The 15,785-nt window shown below is 37.6% G+C and overlaps 1 protein-coding gene and 1 non-coding gene across 4 annotated transcripts in view; both read left to right on the top strand.

Moving 5' to 3' along the window:
- Positions 1-15,785, top strand: part of BANK1 (B cell scaffold protein with ankyrin repeats 1) — a 329,439-nt gene that overhangs the window by 301,077 nt on the left and 12,577 nt on the right. For all 3 annotated transcript variants that reach the window (XM_027970855.3, XM_042251204.2, XM_027970854.3), the window contains exons 12-13: positions 6,036-6,214; positions 12,941-13,004. In XM_027970855.3, the coding sequence (XP_027826656.2) occupies positions 6,036-6,214; positions 12,941-13,004 (243 nt within the window). The remainder of the gene's footprint in view (positions 1-6,035; positions 6,215-12,940; positions 13,005-15,785) is intronic.
- LOC114115496 (U6 spliceosomal RNA) lies at positions 12,208-12,313 on the top strand. Its single transcript, XR_003589833.1, has one exon. It is a non-coding gene; the product is annotated as a U6 spliceosomal RNA (small nuclear RNA).

Raw genomic sequence — 15,785 nt, 5'->3', positions numbered from 1 at the left:
TCGAATAGAAGTTATAGAGTTAAAGAATTCGCGGTGAATAATGAATTCAATAAAACATGGAATTAAGTGTAAATAATTATTAACCTTTGCAACAACCCTGTAAGTAAAGGTATTAGACAAACTGAAGTTTACAGGGTGGGGTAAGACAGAGCTGAACTTTGTACCTCTGCTTGTTTGGCTCTAAATACCATTCTATATATTTTCTTTTATAACAGATGTTGGTTCAAATTTGGATAAAAGAAAAATCAAACTACATCTTGCTTTTAAAATATATACTGCATAAATATACTAAAGAAAACAAAAGTTGAAAATTTATGGTTGGTAATGATTGCTTACAGAAACAGAAACAAAGGAATTATTTTCAATCTTAATTTTAGAAAAAATATAATTCAAGGCAAAAGTATTAGACAAAGAATATGACTTCATTTATTTTTAATTCTGAAATCCAAATAAAGGCTTGTCATCCAAATAAAGGCATTCTTTAATGAGGCAAATATTAAAACATTATAATATTTAAATAAAATGTGGTAGAATAAAAGAACCTGACAAAACCCGCAATAGTAGTGACATGTTAGAAATACTTTGAATCTTTGATAAAATAGTAAAAATGCAAAAAAAAAAAAATAGAATAGAAAAAAATTAAGATAATGTCAGTTTGTGCTTAATAGAATATATGCTTTTCAGGCTCTTTAATTGATAATATGCTGTATGAGTTTTTTAAAATTCATTAAAAATGTGACCTATTCAACCCACCTTCTGATCTCAATATGTTAAGCAGAGGCAACATTATAGCCATAATCTTTAGTTAGTAACAATTAAAGGAAAGCAAAGGAAATAAACACTAAGAAAAAAACTGTAATAAAACCAATGAAATAAATCTAGTAAAAGTTGAAAATTAATAGAACTTGAAGAATTCACATATATGAAATGTTGACTAAATCTAAAAGTTTATTTTTAAAAGGGGTAAATTAGCAAATCCTCTGGCAAATCTAGCCAAGAGAAGACACCAATAAGAAAACCAGTCATGAGAAAATGTCAATATAAAGAATCAGAGGAAATGTTTATTTTCTTTTGTCTAAAAATATATGACTTTTCAACGAGAAAGGCTAATTAACAGAATTATGTCAGATGATAATGATGTGTCAGTACAGATTTATCAATGGCAACAAATATCCCACTCTGGTGGGTGATTTTGATAATGGCAGAGGCTATACATACGTGGGACTGGAGATGTGTGTCGATCTCTGATCCTTCTACTCAATTTGACTGTGACCCTAAAATTAAATAATAGAGTATATTACTAGAACAAAGTCAACTCAATAAAAAAATTATGTCAAGTGATGAATAGAGTTTTTTAAATACTACACAACAAATAGCTAAGGAATGTTTTATAAATTTTAACTCAAAAGATTACCAAGTTTTGTCACTGGGTTATTTCAAACTCAAGTAAAACAGAATTTTCATATTTTATGAATCATCCCATCATCACTGACTCAATGGACATGAGTTTGAGTAAACTCTGTGAGACAGTGAAGGACAGAGAGCCTGGCCTGCTGCAGTCCATGGGGTCATGAAGAGTTAGACGCAACGTAGCAACTGAACGATAGCAACAATATTACTTTGCAGACATCATAAAAGAAAAAAAAGTATTCACTATACACTGGAAACAAAAAGTTCCTGCTAAATAGGGCCAGGATACCATTTTCTCACATGTATAGATTAAATAGACTAAATCGTTCCTAAAATAATTTATGAATTTAAGGAAATACCAGTCATTTTGAAAGGACTTTTTTTTCCTATGCAGAGAGACACAACAGTTTGGAATAACGCATTTAAATTTATAAAGCTGATAAATAAATAAGAGCTGAAATGAGGTTACCATTTAGGGAAAAAAAGGAGATTTAGGCATCACCATTTCCCATGTGTGTTAAGGTCTACTACTTATGCAATGCAAAGCTATAGTATCTAGTGTTGCATTGGCATAAGAATCCCCTAACTGTGAAAGAATGGTTTAGATTATAAAATTACTAAAAGGTTTTGTGCTTTTTTTTCACTGACATATGTACAATATTGATATGGTTAACACTTTACCATATATGCAATTTTGCATCCTGCTTTTGTACTTGTCCTTGTATAATAAGCACACTCTTTGTTGCACGTGGTCTTTTAAAGTATTGATATTATTTTAATGACTACCTAATACTTATTAAGTAAATACTTCATATTTTAAATTCTTTGGCATTGACCAGTCAAGTTGTTTGCTTTTAATTTTTCAGGAAAAAATGTTCTTCTAGCCAGTCTCTTGGAAATAGAAAGAATTTTTATGAAAAGCTTAATTTGCTTTCTTACCCAATCTCTAGGTTCATATGTCCACCAGATGAACTGCTTGATGTTTATTTGACCAAAACTTGATCAGAAGGAAAATCTTATAAAGAAAAATTGATCTGAAAGGAACAAAACTTTAGAAACTGTAGTTTGTCTTGAAGCTTTTACAGTAAGAGAACAGGAGTCTGTCTATATGTACAAATAGTCTGACAAATGCTTTTCAATGAAGATTATGTTACACTCATACTATTATGTTATCATTTCATACTAACTCCTAAAAATAAACTAATAATAAATATAAGTTTGAGGAGGAAGGAAAAACCTTTATATCCCCCATAAAATAATGAACTAAATGCAATAAAACAATCTATCAAAAATTATAGGTTGCATGTTTTGGTTTGATTAGTTTGCCCTTTGGAAGAAAGGAGGTAAAATGCCTAATCATTTTTCTCTGCAACTTTGTCATACCTAATTTATCATGACAATTGTTTTTAACATTTTTAATGTGAAAAAGAAAGAGGAAGAAGCAGATGTTTGTAAAATTAGTCTAGTTGTACAGCTCATTTTCAGAACTCAATCTGTCTAGAATTTTGTCTCCCCTAAATTGTGTTCTTTTGTTCTGTCTGCACAACCATGCAAAACTGAACCCTGCCTCCTCAAAAAAGAGTCATCTTGCTTATATTTTAGTAGCTAACATTTGAAATATGAAAATAAAATTGAAATGAATGTTAATAAAAGAATTCAATATTTTTGAATTCAGTTAAACCTGCACGTATAGCGAAACTGAAGCTGGGACCATTTTCTGGGAAGACATGGCTTGAGATAACTTCTATAAAAGCAGAAAATCCAGCTGCACGGGTTTTTGAGATAAAAATGGATTCACACTTAGGCAAAGGGATGACAGAAGTGAGGTGCTAGTTAAATGGCATAACTGTTAAATGACGAAGTTAAACCTCCGCACTCTGGCAGAAACGACACATAGAATTCTGCTGCAGAGGGTACTCACGAATTGAATTGGAGCGTGGAGGCCTATAAAAAGCAAGTGGTATAAGAAGCAAGAGCTCAATTCTTATGTGTGCTTTTGGCTGCTAGCTGACTTTTGCTTCTCCAGTTCCCTGAGATTGCACACTCCACCATCCCTGAAGGAAAAACTTTACAGTATGGAATCTGTTGGCATCTCGTTAGTCCTGGGGAAATAGGACTTCTGAAGACAAAAGATAAGCCAAGAAAACTCCCACGGGAATCAGAATGATTGGCCATGGAGCAGTTTTATGTGCTTGTGAATCTTTACAGAAAGGAACCCTCTCTGTGCCCCCTTCCCGAGAGTCACTGCTGGAGTCTCAAAACTGGCAGAGACATGAGAGGCCATTCCAAGACTGCCTCACAGCTCAAGTTCCCATCAAATACTTAAAACTGCTATCAAGAACTTGAACTTCTCATTTCTAAACTAACCCATCCTATCAATGAATCTTTAATACTATAGAATTTGAAATGATACCCCCCCACACACTGTTTCCCAAATATTCATCAATCTGGTCTGGGTACAATCTAAACGATCTACTTCTTTCTTTATTTTTTTTTAATTTGCCACTCTCTTTTATGTAAGACCAAGGTACATTAGCAGGGGAGAGCTGTGTACACAGAGAGAGCACCAAGTTACAGGTTCCAGTCCTTAATCAGCAGCAGGAAGTCATTCTCACCAGCCCTAATCAGTTTCAGCAGAATTACTGTTACTTCCTTAGAGTGATAATCTCAGAGAATATCTATTTTACTATCAATAGTTCATAATGTTTTAATTTATTTTATTTATAGTATAGTGATCTAATTCTTTCTTGAAAACGAGTTCCCAGTAATGAGCAGTTTCTCCAGGGATATACCTAACTTACTCACCTCCAACCTGCCTGCAGCTTGGTGGGACTATCTCTTCTCTCCTTCTAGACTCTGGGCATATTTGGATTTTATAGCACATAAGATGTGTGCTGCCTTGTCTTATGCAGTAAGTACGGACATAATAGAAATATGTAAATGAGAAAGTACAAAACTCAAATGAGTTCTGCAGCCAGGCAGGGAATACAAGGGTGATGTCATCCAAAGACTTAGAGGGAGTAACAGAGATCAGGAGAGTAGAGAGTCCTTACAAGCATGCGCTTCATTTATGGCTTGAAGCACTGTGTGGAATAAATAGAATGCTGACTTCACCTGTGGTCTGCAGTTTGCTCTCAGTGTGCCTCAGGCCAGTGTCCTCTGTGGTATTTGTAGCCACATGTGAAACATCAGCAGAGAAGGCAATGGCACCCCACTCCAGTACTCTTGCCTGGAAAATCCACAGACGGAGGAGCCTGGTAGGCTGCAGTTCATGGGGTCGCTAAGAGTCAGACACAACTGAGCGACTTCACTTTCACTTTTCGCTTTCATGCATTGGAGAAGGAAATGGCAACCCACTCCAGTGTTCTTGCCTGGACAATCCCAGGGACAGGGTAAGCCTAGTAGGCTGCCGTCTATGAGGTCGCACAGAGTCGGACATGACTGATGTGACTTAGCAGCAGCAGCAGCAGTGAAACATCAGACCACCTACTGTTCTCTTTGTGCCAGACAACTAATACATTTGTTCTTGTTATTGTCGTTAGGTTCAGTCGCTTAGCCTTGTCTAACTATTTACAACCTGCTGGACAGCTCCCCTGTCCTCCACTATTTCCTGGAGTTTGCTCATGTCCATTGAGTCAGTGATGCCATCCAACCATCCCATCCTCTGTCGTCCCCTTCTCCTGCCCTCAATCTTTCCCAGCATCAGGAGCTTTTCCAATGATTCAGCTCTTCATAGTATTAGAACTTCAGCCTCAGCACCAGTCCTTCCAATGAATATTCAGGTTTGATTTCCTTTAACTAATAGATGGCATGCTTCAAAATAAACTCTTTTGAAAAGGAAGCAGTTCACTACTACAAAACAACCAGAAACTATTTATTTAAAATCTTTCAGGAATAAATTTTCAAATGATCCTAAACCTCTTGTGACATTGGGATGTTGGTTGAGATCTCTTTTCTCAAAGCTAGAGAGATTATGTTTATTCCACAAATATTTATTAGTAATAATAATATGACCTTTTACTTAGCTTTCTATGCGGCAAGCCCAATACTAAGTATTTTGTGCACATGTGTGCTGAGTGCTGTGCTGTGCTTAGTCACCCAGTCGTGTCCAGCTCTTTGCGACCCCATGGACTGTAGCCCACCAGGACCCTCTGCTCATGGAATTCTCCAGGCAAGAATACTAAAGTGGGTTGCCATTCCCTTCTCCAGGGGATCTTCCTGATCCAGGAATCAAACCAGGGTCTCCTGCACTGAGGACAGATTCTTTACCAGCTGAGCTACCAGGGAAGCATAATTTAAAGTAATTCCCCCAAAAGACCATGAAACTGGCACTGCCCACAACTAGTGCAGAGCAAAACTTTGGTTGTTGCTCTTTCTCTCCTCATCCCTTTATGTTTTCAGTGACGAGACACGTTCTTTTCACCTGTAACTCTAGGTCTGAGGCATGACAGTTTTTAAAAGTGCATTAAAAAATTTGTTCTGGTTTGTTCTGTAACTGCCTATAGACTAGCTGGAACGAGAAACTCAAACTGCTTCATTTTTTTAAGTGGTTTTTTTTTTTTTTCTCTTCTCCCTAGTTGTCATTAAAACACTTCTCATGAAAACACCCTTCTCTCATATTGTAGACAGAGGTCGGATGGAGAGTCAGACCTTCTCCACCGTAAGGAACTGCCTTGCTGCGGGACAGGAGGAACTCATCCTGCTGCAAGAGAAAGTCAAGAATGGGAAACTCTCTATGGACGAAGCCCTGGAGAAGTTTAAACACTGGCAGATGGGAAAGACTGGCCTGGAGATAATTCAGCAGGTAATACAGATCCCATTCTACTGTGAAACGTTCCTTCCCTTGCAGAGTCCTAGCCTCTTTGTAAATATTTAGTCTTAACAAAAAATACAGGTAATTGTTCTTTCTTTCATTTTTAACTAACCAGAAAAAGAGGCTTTAAATTACTGATTAAAAGTTTAGCAATACCCAGGTTTCATGTTTACAAACAACTGATGAATTCATTTAAGACTGAGTATATCATAGCTAATATCTAATCAACATATAAGGCTGTCCTTAGTAGAGTGAAGGTTTTATGAATCTCATTGCTGAAATTAAGGTGAAGCATCTTTACACTACGTGCTTAGAATTCTGAAGAATGTATTATTTAGACCAGACTTAAAGGGAACAAGAAAATGATTAAAATCATATCAGACAATAGTCCTGAATAAATTTAATGTTTTATATTCCCCGTTACCATTGGAAAAATAAATATACTTGTATCAGAATTTGCATATGTAAAAATATATACATATATAAATAGATATCATGATTTGCATATAGATCAGTCAAGATTTACAGGGAAATTATGCCAAGAGTATTAAATTCAGATAAGCTTGTCTTCTATAAAAATAATTTACATCCTGAAAGGGGATTGGAGTAGGTAGTTCCAAGAGGAGAATGAAAAAATTGTATACTATACATGTAATATAATATACAGCCCGTGACAGTCCTCAGTGAGGGGATTCGAGACGGTATTCTATCTATCCAACAGGCTGTACCACTCACAAAACATCTCACCACTTTTTTTCTTCTCATATAAAGCCCCCGTACCTCAGCCAGTTCTCAGGCAGCCATTTCCTTAGCTACGTTAGGCCCAAATATCAACAATTATTAATAGCCTAATATGCTACCTTTCCCAAGGGATCATTTTTCCTTTAAAATAGTGCTTAGGAAGACATTTTTTAAACAGCAGAGAAATGAATCAGAATAGTGGTTCAAACGATAGGGCATATAGACAGGAGATTGTTTAGGTAAGGGGACTTCCCTAACACATGTGAGGTCACACACCTTGTTAGAAGTCACCTGTCTCGCAGGATAGCTCTTGTTGCAGTTTGGTGGCTGGACCTGGTCAAGCTTTTGCAGTGTGAAACAGGGGCAGTTGTTTGCAAACACATGTTAAGAAAGCTAATTGTGGAGTTCTGTAGTGACAGAACTACAGCACAGTCCACACTGTTGCCGTCACCATCAAGCATCCCTCTCATCCTGAAGTGGGTAAAGCGTGCCCAAGTGCTGAACTGCAGATCACTCTCCTGGCAATGCTAGAAAATAAGTTTATATAAGTTTGGTTGAGATAAGTCAATTGTACTTTATCCTCCTTAGACCTTTCTGTAATAAAGTTTACAATTTAAAGTGATCCAATCTAACTGCCTTCTTGTTAGTGATTTCACTAGTTGCTTTATCAAACCCTTGGTTGTTTCTATTTTATTTGTGTATTTATATTCAGTTGTTATTGTTGTTCAGCCACTCAGTCGTGTCCAACTCTTTGCGACCTCATGGACTGCAGCATGCCAGGCTTCCCTGTCCTTCACCATCTCCAAGAGCATGCTCAAACTCATGTCCATTGAGCTGGTGATGCCATCCAACCATCTCATCCTCTGTCATCCCCTTCTCCTCCTTCTTTCCTAGCATCAGGATCTTTTCCAGTGAGTCGACTCTTTATATCAGGTGGCCAAAGTATTGGAGCTTCAGCTTCAGCATCAGTCCTTTCAATTAATATTCAGGGTTGATTTCCTTTAAGATTGACTGGTTTGACTTCCTTGCAGTCCAAGGGACTCTCAAGAGTCTTCGACAACACCACAGTCCAAAAGCATCAATTCTTTGGTGCTCAGCCTTTTTTAAGGTCCAGCTCTCACATCCATACATGACTACTGGAAAAATCATAGCTTTGACTATTCAGGCCTTTGTCTGCAAAGTAATGTTCTGCTTATTAATACACTATCTAGGTTTGTCACAGCTTTTCTTCCAAGGATCAAGTGTTTTTTAATTTCATGGCAGCCATCACCATCTGCAGTGATTTTGGAGCCAAAGAAAATAAAGCTTTCACTGTTTCCATTGTTTCCCTATCTATATGCCATGAAGTGATGGGACCAGATGCCATGATCTTAGTTTTTTGAATGTTCAGTTTTAAAACAACTTGTTCACTCTCCTCTTTTACCTTCATCAAGAGGCTCTTTAGTTCCTCTTCACTTTCTGCCATAAGGGTGGTGTCATATGCATATCTGAGGTTATTGATATTTCTCCCGGCAATCTTGATTCTTGATTCCAGCTTGGGCTTCATCCAGCCCGGCATTTCACATGATGTACTCTGCATATAAGTTAAATAAACAGGGTGACAGTATACTGCCTTGATGCACTCCTTTCACAGTTTTGAACCAATTTGTTTTTCCATGTTTGGTTTTAACTGTCGCTTCTTGACCTGCATACAGATTTCTCAGGAGGTAGGTAAGGTGCTCTGGTATTCCCATCTCTTTCAGAATTTTCCACAGTTTTTTGTGATTCACACAGTTAAAGGCTTTAGCCTAATCAGTAAAGCAGAAGTAGATATTTTCCTGGAACTCTTAATTTTTCTATGATCCAGTGGATGTTGGCAATTTGATCTCTGGTTCCTCTGCCCTTTCTAAGTCCAGCCTGTACATCTGGAAGTTCCTGGTTCATGTACTGTTGAAGCATAGCTTGGAGGATTTTGAGTATGACCTTACTAGCATGTGAAATGAGTGTAATTGTGCAGTAGTTTGAACATTCTTTGGCATTGCCCTTCTTTGGGATTGGAATGCAAACTGACCTTTTCCAGTCCTGTGCCCACTGCTGAGTTTTCCAGATTTGCCGGCATATTGAGTGTAGCACTTTAACAGTGTCATCTTTTAGGATTTGAAATAGCTCAGCTGGAATTCTATCACCTCCACTAGCTTTGTTTGTAGTGATGCTTTCTAAGGCCCATTTGACTTCACATTCCAGGATGTCTGGCTCCAGATAAGTGATCATACCATCACAGTTATCTGAGTCATTAAGATCTTTTTTGTATATTTATTTTCAGTATCATTTTAGATAGAATTAAAGGTGGTCTAAGGGGCTTACCAGATGACTCAGTGGTAAAGAATCCTCCTGCCAATGCAAGAGAACTGGCTTCAATCCCTGGGTCAGAAGGATTCCCTGGAGAAGGAAATGGCAACCCACTCCTTGACTAGGAAAGTATTCTTGCTTGGGAAATCCCATGGCTAGAGGAGCTTAATGTGCTACAGTCCAGGGAGTTGCAAAGAGTTAGACATGACTTAGGGACTAAACACAACAATATTCAATTGCTTCAAGACTGATGTGGCTTATCTAATACATAGGAACAATGAAATAATGAATACAGTAAGCACTTATGCAAAACAAAACCAAAAGGTAACCTGTAGATGAATGAACAAACCATAAAACTACTTTCCATAAAAGCCCAAAGCTTGTGACTGAGTATGAGGATTTATTCAGTTCTTTTCCCTTTCCTTCCCAAGCTTCCTGATATAATTGACTTAGAACATTGTCTAAATGTAAATTGTACAGTGGATTAATTTTATATGCTGCAAAATGATGACCACCATAGCATTAGCTAATGAAAGGTTGTTGCTGAATCACGCAAAGACGCTGGGATTCTTGGCCTCCAGAGAAGAATTCAATCCAGGGCCAGAGATGAGGCTTGATCACTCAGAGCTTTTGTGTAATAAAGTTTTATTAAAGTATAAAGGAGATAGAAAAAGCTTCTGACATAGACATCAGAAGGGGGTAGAAAGAGTACCCACTTGCTAGTGTTAACAATGGAGTAATATACTCTCCAATGAATCCAAAGAATGTATGGAGGTTGTAAAGATCTCACTAGACCTACTCCCATAATTTACATTTTAAGATAACAGAATTAGCCAGAAGGTTTAATCCAGAGACTGTTCTCAGGCAGGATACATAATCCTAAGGAATGTAGAGGGGAAAAAGAAGTTTGTCCTTTTCTCCTCCTTAAGAATTCCAGACCCCTCTCTCCTTGGGGACCCCTAGACTTATCAACCTGCCTAGGAAATGACTCTCTCTCTAACACCTCCATCATGTCACAAAATTAACATTTCTGTGTGACAAGAACATACAATATTAACTCTCTAAGCAACTTTCAAGTTGCTATCTATAATATATATGTAATACGGTACTGTTAAATAGTCATCTTGCTGTACACTGGATTCCCAGAACTTTTTCATCTTGTAATTGGAAGTTTGTACCCTTTGACCAACATCAGCATCTCTGAATTTCTTCCACTCCTCAGTCCCCAATAACCACCATTCAATTCTGTTTCTATGAATTGGCTTTTTTAAGTGTTCACATTTAAGTATGATCACACAGTATTTGTCTTTGCCTATCTGACTTATTTCACTTGGCATAATGCCCTCAGAGTCTATCCATGTTGCCAAAAATGGTAGGATTTCGTTCTTTCTCATGGGTGAATAGTATTACCTCGTGTATATATATATATTATATATATGTATATATATATATACACACACATACACAGACATATATATCACATGTTCTTTATCCATTCCTAGACACTTAGGTGGTTTCCATATCTTGGCTAATGCAATGAACGTGGAAGTGCAGCTGTTTCGTTGAGATCATGATTTCATTTCCTTTGGATAAATACCCAGAAGTAGGAATGCTGAATCATATGATGGTACTATTTTTAATGTTTTGAGGAAGCTCCATACCGATTTCCATAATGGCTGCACCGATTTACATTTCCACCAACTCTGCACAAGGCTTCTTTTTTCTCCATAACCTCATTTGTTACCCCTTGTCCTTTGATGATAATCATTCTAACAGTTCTGAGGTAAGATCCTGTTGTGGGTTTGATTTGCATTTCCCTGAAGATTAGTGATGCTGAGAACTTTTTCATTTATCTGTTGGCCATTTTAATGTCTTCTTTGAGAAATGTCTGTTCAGTTCTTCTGACCATTTTTTAATCAGGTTATTTGGGACATTTTTGTCATTAAGTTGTGTGAGTTCTTTATATATTTCAAATATCAACTCCTGATCACATATATGATTTGCAAATATTTTCTCTCAGTCCACAGGGTGACTTTTCATTTTGTTGGTTGTCCCTTTTGTTATGCAAAAGCTTTTTAGTCTGATGCAGTCCCAGCTTTTATTTTTGCTTTTGTTGCTTGTGCTTTTTCAGCTATATCCAAAGTATCATTGCCAAGATGAATGTGAGAAAGACTTTTCCCTGTGTTTTTTCAATCAGTCCTTAAGGGCCTGAACAAAAGTCGTGTCTGCATGTCTGCTTAGTCACTCAGTCATGTTTGACTCTTTGCAACCCTATGAACTGTAGCCCACCAGGCTCCTCTGTCTGTGGAATTCTCCAGGCAAGAATACTGGAGTGGGTTGCCATTTCCTCCTCCAGGGGATCTTCCAGATCCAGGGATCAAACCCCTGTCTCCTGAATTGCAGGCAGATTCTTTGCCCACTGAGCCATTGGGGACAAAAGTCAGAACATCAAAAAATGAATGTTCTCCCTATTTTCCCAATACACACTGACCATACACTTTTCAATCTTACTCTTGTAGTTTACAAAAAATATTCATTTTAATCCCAAAGATGAATCTATCAGAGGGGGCTGTGCAATTATACTCTTACTGACAGAGAGGTATTATCCCAGGAAAATAAGAGAGAAAATGGCACAAGCATAGATTTATTAGTAGAAGAGTTTCTAGAATAATGAAGACCCAGGTAGAATCCCTGGAGTTGAAGGTGAGATGATTGAAAAAAACCTTGCCTTTAGCTCCCCTCTCTCCTGCTCACAATCACCGAGTTCCTAAAGAAGAATGTTTGCTCCACTCATAGGAGAGTATCTTTAAGGCAATGAACACAACTCTATTTTAAGAAAAGTTGTTTCTAGGTTTGCAGGGCAGCCCTTAAGAAAAGTGCTACTCTTAAATTCTCTTCTAAAAGCACATTTATTGGTACTCCCTTTGGCAGGACATACACTAAAATTAGAACAGTACAGAGAAGATTAGCACGGCCCCTGCACAGGATGACATACAAATTCATGAAGCAGTCCATATTTTTTTTTAAAATAAATAAAAGCAGATATATTGAGCATTAGCTTGTTTTACCTTTCAGTTAAAAAGGTAATAGATGTTCAGTATAGAACATTTGGAAAGCAAAGAAAGATCACAAATGAGTTAAAAATGGAAATCCAGTTATGTATCATTTGCTCCTGAGTCCCTGGTTCTTAGAAGGACCTGCTAGGAAAGCATGTACCCTGCAGAGGCTAGAGATGGGCTCAGGCAGCAACAAACCATTGTTATGTTGGCCTTCTGCTTTGAGGCACCGATAGCCAGTGTAGATGCCTCAGGTGTTCATTTGGGAAAGAAGCTCCCAGAAGAATTGGGCTCTGGGTTCCCACCGTGGCTGTACATCTTCTGTGTGATTTAGGAAAGTTACTTTATCTTCTATAACTCAGTTTCCATATCGGTAAAAGGAGGTGATGATGTTTTTTATCCACCTCGTGAAGTTGTGAGGATTAAGTAAAACAATACATGTGAAGCAGCAAGAATGGTGGCTGGAACACTAAGTACCACGTTAGCACTAAGTTGTAGTGGTTTTACTGGTCGTAGTAGTTAAAGTTTCCATCTCAATTCATGACAAATTCGTGAACCTTGACTTCTCTTTCCTGGTTGTCTCCTCATTAAGGAAAAACTACGCCAACTACGAGATTGCATTGTTGGAAAAAGGCCAGAAGAAGAAAATGTCTACAGTAAGTAAAATTTGTCTGCTCTTCAAAAATAATAGAGTGATGAAGTGGAAAAAGCAAGAATGGTGAAATAAAACAGGCCTGAGTTCAAATTTATATCCAGTCACTTCCCAGCTGCTTAAATTGGAGACTGTCTTACTCCTTGGTACTCAGGGCCCTTGTCTGCAAAACAAGAATAATCAGACATATACCTGGAAGTGGTTGTACAAGTTAACACATAAAATACTTTTCACTTTCTCTGGCCCATAATGTAAATGCTAGTTACTTCCTTTCCTTTGATTTCCATATAAGTTGCAAATAAGATAATTATGCTTTAGTTTTGTGCGTGTGTGTATAAGTCTCAATAACGGGGTATTAAAGTGTTAAAGAGTCACACTTTTTTTTAATAAGGTAGAATATTCTCAATATAGTCAATTCTCACAGTTGTCCACATGTGGATCATTTTAAATTATAAATCTCATGTTGCCTTCCCCTGAAGCTAGCATGCTTCTTCTCAACACAGATTCCCCTTGCTAATAATTAGCAGTTGCTCCCAGGGGGGAAAAACACTCATTTTAATGTTAACACAAACATTATTAAGATGGTAAATCTCCAAAGATAAACAACGCATTCCAAAATTGAAAATAAATTATGTTGTCATTCTCTGACCACCCTATCCCCAAGTCCCTACCCCTGCACAGATAATTAAAAACTGACAACTACTAGGAAAGTTTGAAAGCCTCCATCTCTTCTATTTTCAATAATACTGCATAACTTTTAGATAGTACTTCATGCTGAAATTCACTATGTTAAAATTCATTTTCTTTTTGTATTACTGGCTTGTTATCTATTTCTTCATAGAGAATTCTTTAAGCTCTCTTAGAAATGTTTTCTAAAACTTAAATATGCTTTCTAAAATAATTAAGGTCCCAAACACAAAACTAATTTACAAATAACTGAGTTCTACAAACCTACATTCTAATGTGGAATAAGAGTAAAATTTTTTAAATGTATAAAGGTATAAAATATATAAATAATTTAACTAAGGAACATTGAATAGTAGTAGTAGCTAATATTTATTGTCTTATCTACTATGCACAAAATCATCCCATTAATAACCCTTTGAGATAGGCATTAGTCCCAATTTATAATAGGGAAACTGAGAATCTGAGAAACTAAGAAACCTCTAAACACACAGATTAGAGATTACAGTCTATGTCTATTGGAATCCAAAGTTAACACTCTTAATCATTGGTGTTTTAATTAGGAATCAACTAGTTCTTCTTTCAGCTAAAATGGAATAAGCAGTACCAGACAAACCCTCCCACTGTAAGGATACAAGTAATAGGCAAAAAAATATGAAGCAACTGATTTCAGGGAGTAAATGATAGGCAGATTTAGACTGTAATCCCAGAGAAAAACAAAATATGTGAGATGTCTCTCACCATTACCCACAAGATGATTTTCTGACTAGAGTCTGTGCAAAGCAGTCAAACTGAGGTAGCAAAGATAAGAGTTCAGGGCAGCCAGAGTCCCACTCCAGCACTCTTGCCTGGAAAATCCCATGGACGGAGGAGCCTGGAAAGCTGCAGTCCATGGGGTTGCACAGAGTCGGACACGACTGAGCGACTTCACTTTCACTTTTCACTTTCATGCATTGGAGAAGGAAATGGCAACCCACTGCAGTGTTCTTGCCTGGAGAATCCCAGGGACGGGGGAGTCTGGTGGGCTGCCGTCTATGGGATCGCACAGAGTCGGACATGACTGAAGTGACTTAGCAGCAGAGCTGCTGGAATGTGTGTGGTAAGTCACTGAAGAGGAGGTAACCACGAAGAGAGGAAGCCTCAGAGGGAGGGAGGGGCTCCACAAGTCTGGCTGAGAGATGAGCTGTACATGTGCAGACAAGACCAGTCAAAGCATGTAAGATAGCAGCTTTTAGTGCTGTGAAGGCAGAACAGAGATATTGAAGTTTGGGCAAAGCCAAGGAAAAGCCAAACTGGGGATGTTTCTTTGAGTTCTGCCCTGCCAGATAGGAAAGGTCTCCTAACACTTTGTTAAAATGCCTGGCATCCTGCTGTGACACCCAAGAGATGTAAAGAGTAAGGACCATGACTTAGAGTAAGACCTACTCTAGACTTGCCCCAGCGAAGCCTAGAACGAAACCCCTACAAGAGCCTGGTGGAAAATGGAACTCGTGGGCTTAGTCCTGCTGTTGTTGTTTAGCGGCTAAGTCATGTCTGACTCTTTTGCCACCCCCATGGACTGGGGCTTGCCAGGTGCCATGGAATTTCTTAGGCAAGAATACTGGAGTGAGCTGCCATTTCCTTCTCTAGGGGATCTTCCCAACCCAGGAATCGAATCCACATCTCCTGCATAGCAGGCAGGGTTTTTTCACTGCTGAATCATTAGGGAAGTTCTATTAAGAGTCTTAGCAAACATCTTGAGCTTTGTATAGGTTGACACTGAGAAAAAGCAGAAAATCAAGCCTACCACAGGTTCATGACAGTAATCAAACTGCCTGGTAAAACAAGAACCTATATTCATCAAAGGAATATAGAATATGAATATAGAATCCAGAATATGCTACAAATTATCTTTAAAATCCAGTATTCAGGGTTGTTCTTTTTAATGAGGTACAAATAAAAAGAAAATGTGATTCACAGAAAACAAAAAAGAAAGCATCAATAAAAACTGAACCTGAGATAGTCTTATTGTTGACCTTAACAAAATTAATGAAAAATATGGTTTTAAAGAGTGAATAAATATGAAATTTCAACAGGATAATTGAAACTATATAGAAGAACC

Source organism: Ovis aries, chromosome 6 (genome assembly GCF_016772045.2).
Source record: "Ovis aries strain OAR_USU_Benz2616 breed Rambouillet chromosome 6, ARS-UI_Ramb_v3.0, whole genome shotgun sequence".
Classification (NCBI taxonomy): domain Eukaryota; kingdom Metazoa; phylum Chordata; class Mammalia; order Artiodactyla; family Bovidae; genus Ovis; species Ovis aries.
Note: the sequence above shows the minus strand (reverse complement) of the source record. Positions and strands in the feature narration are given on the sequence as shown.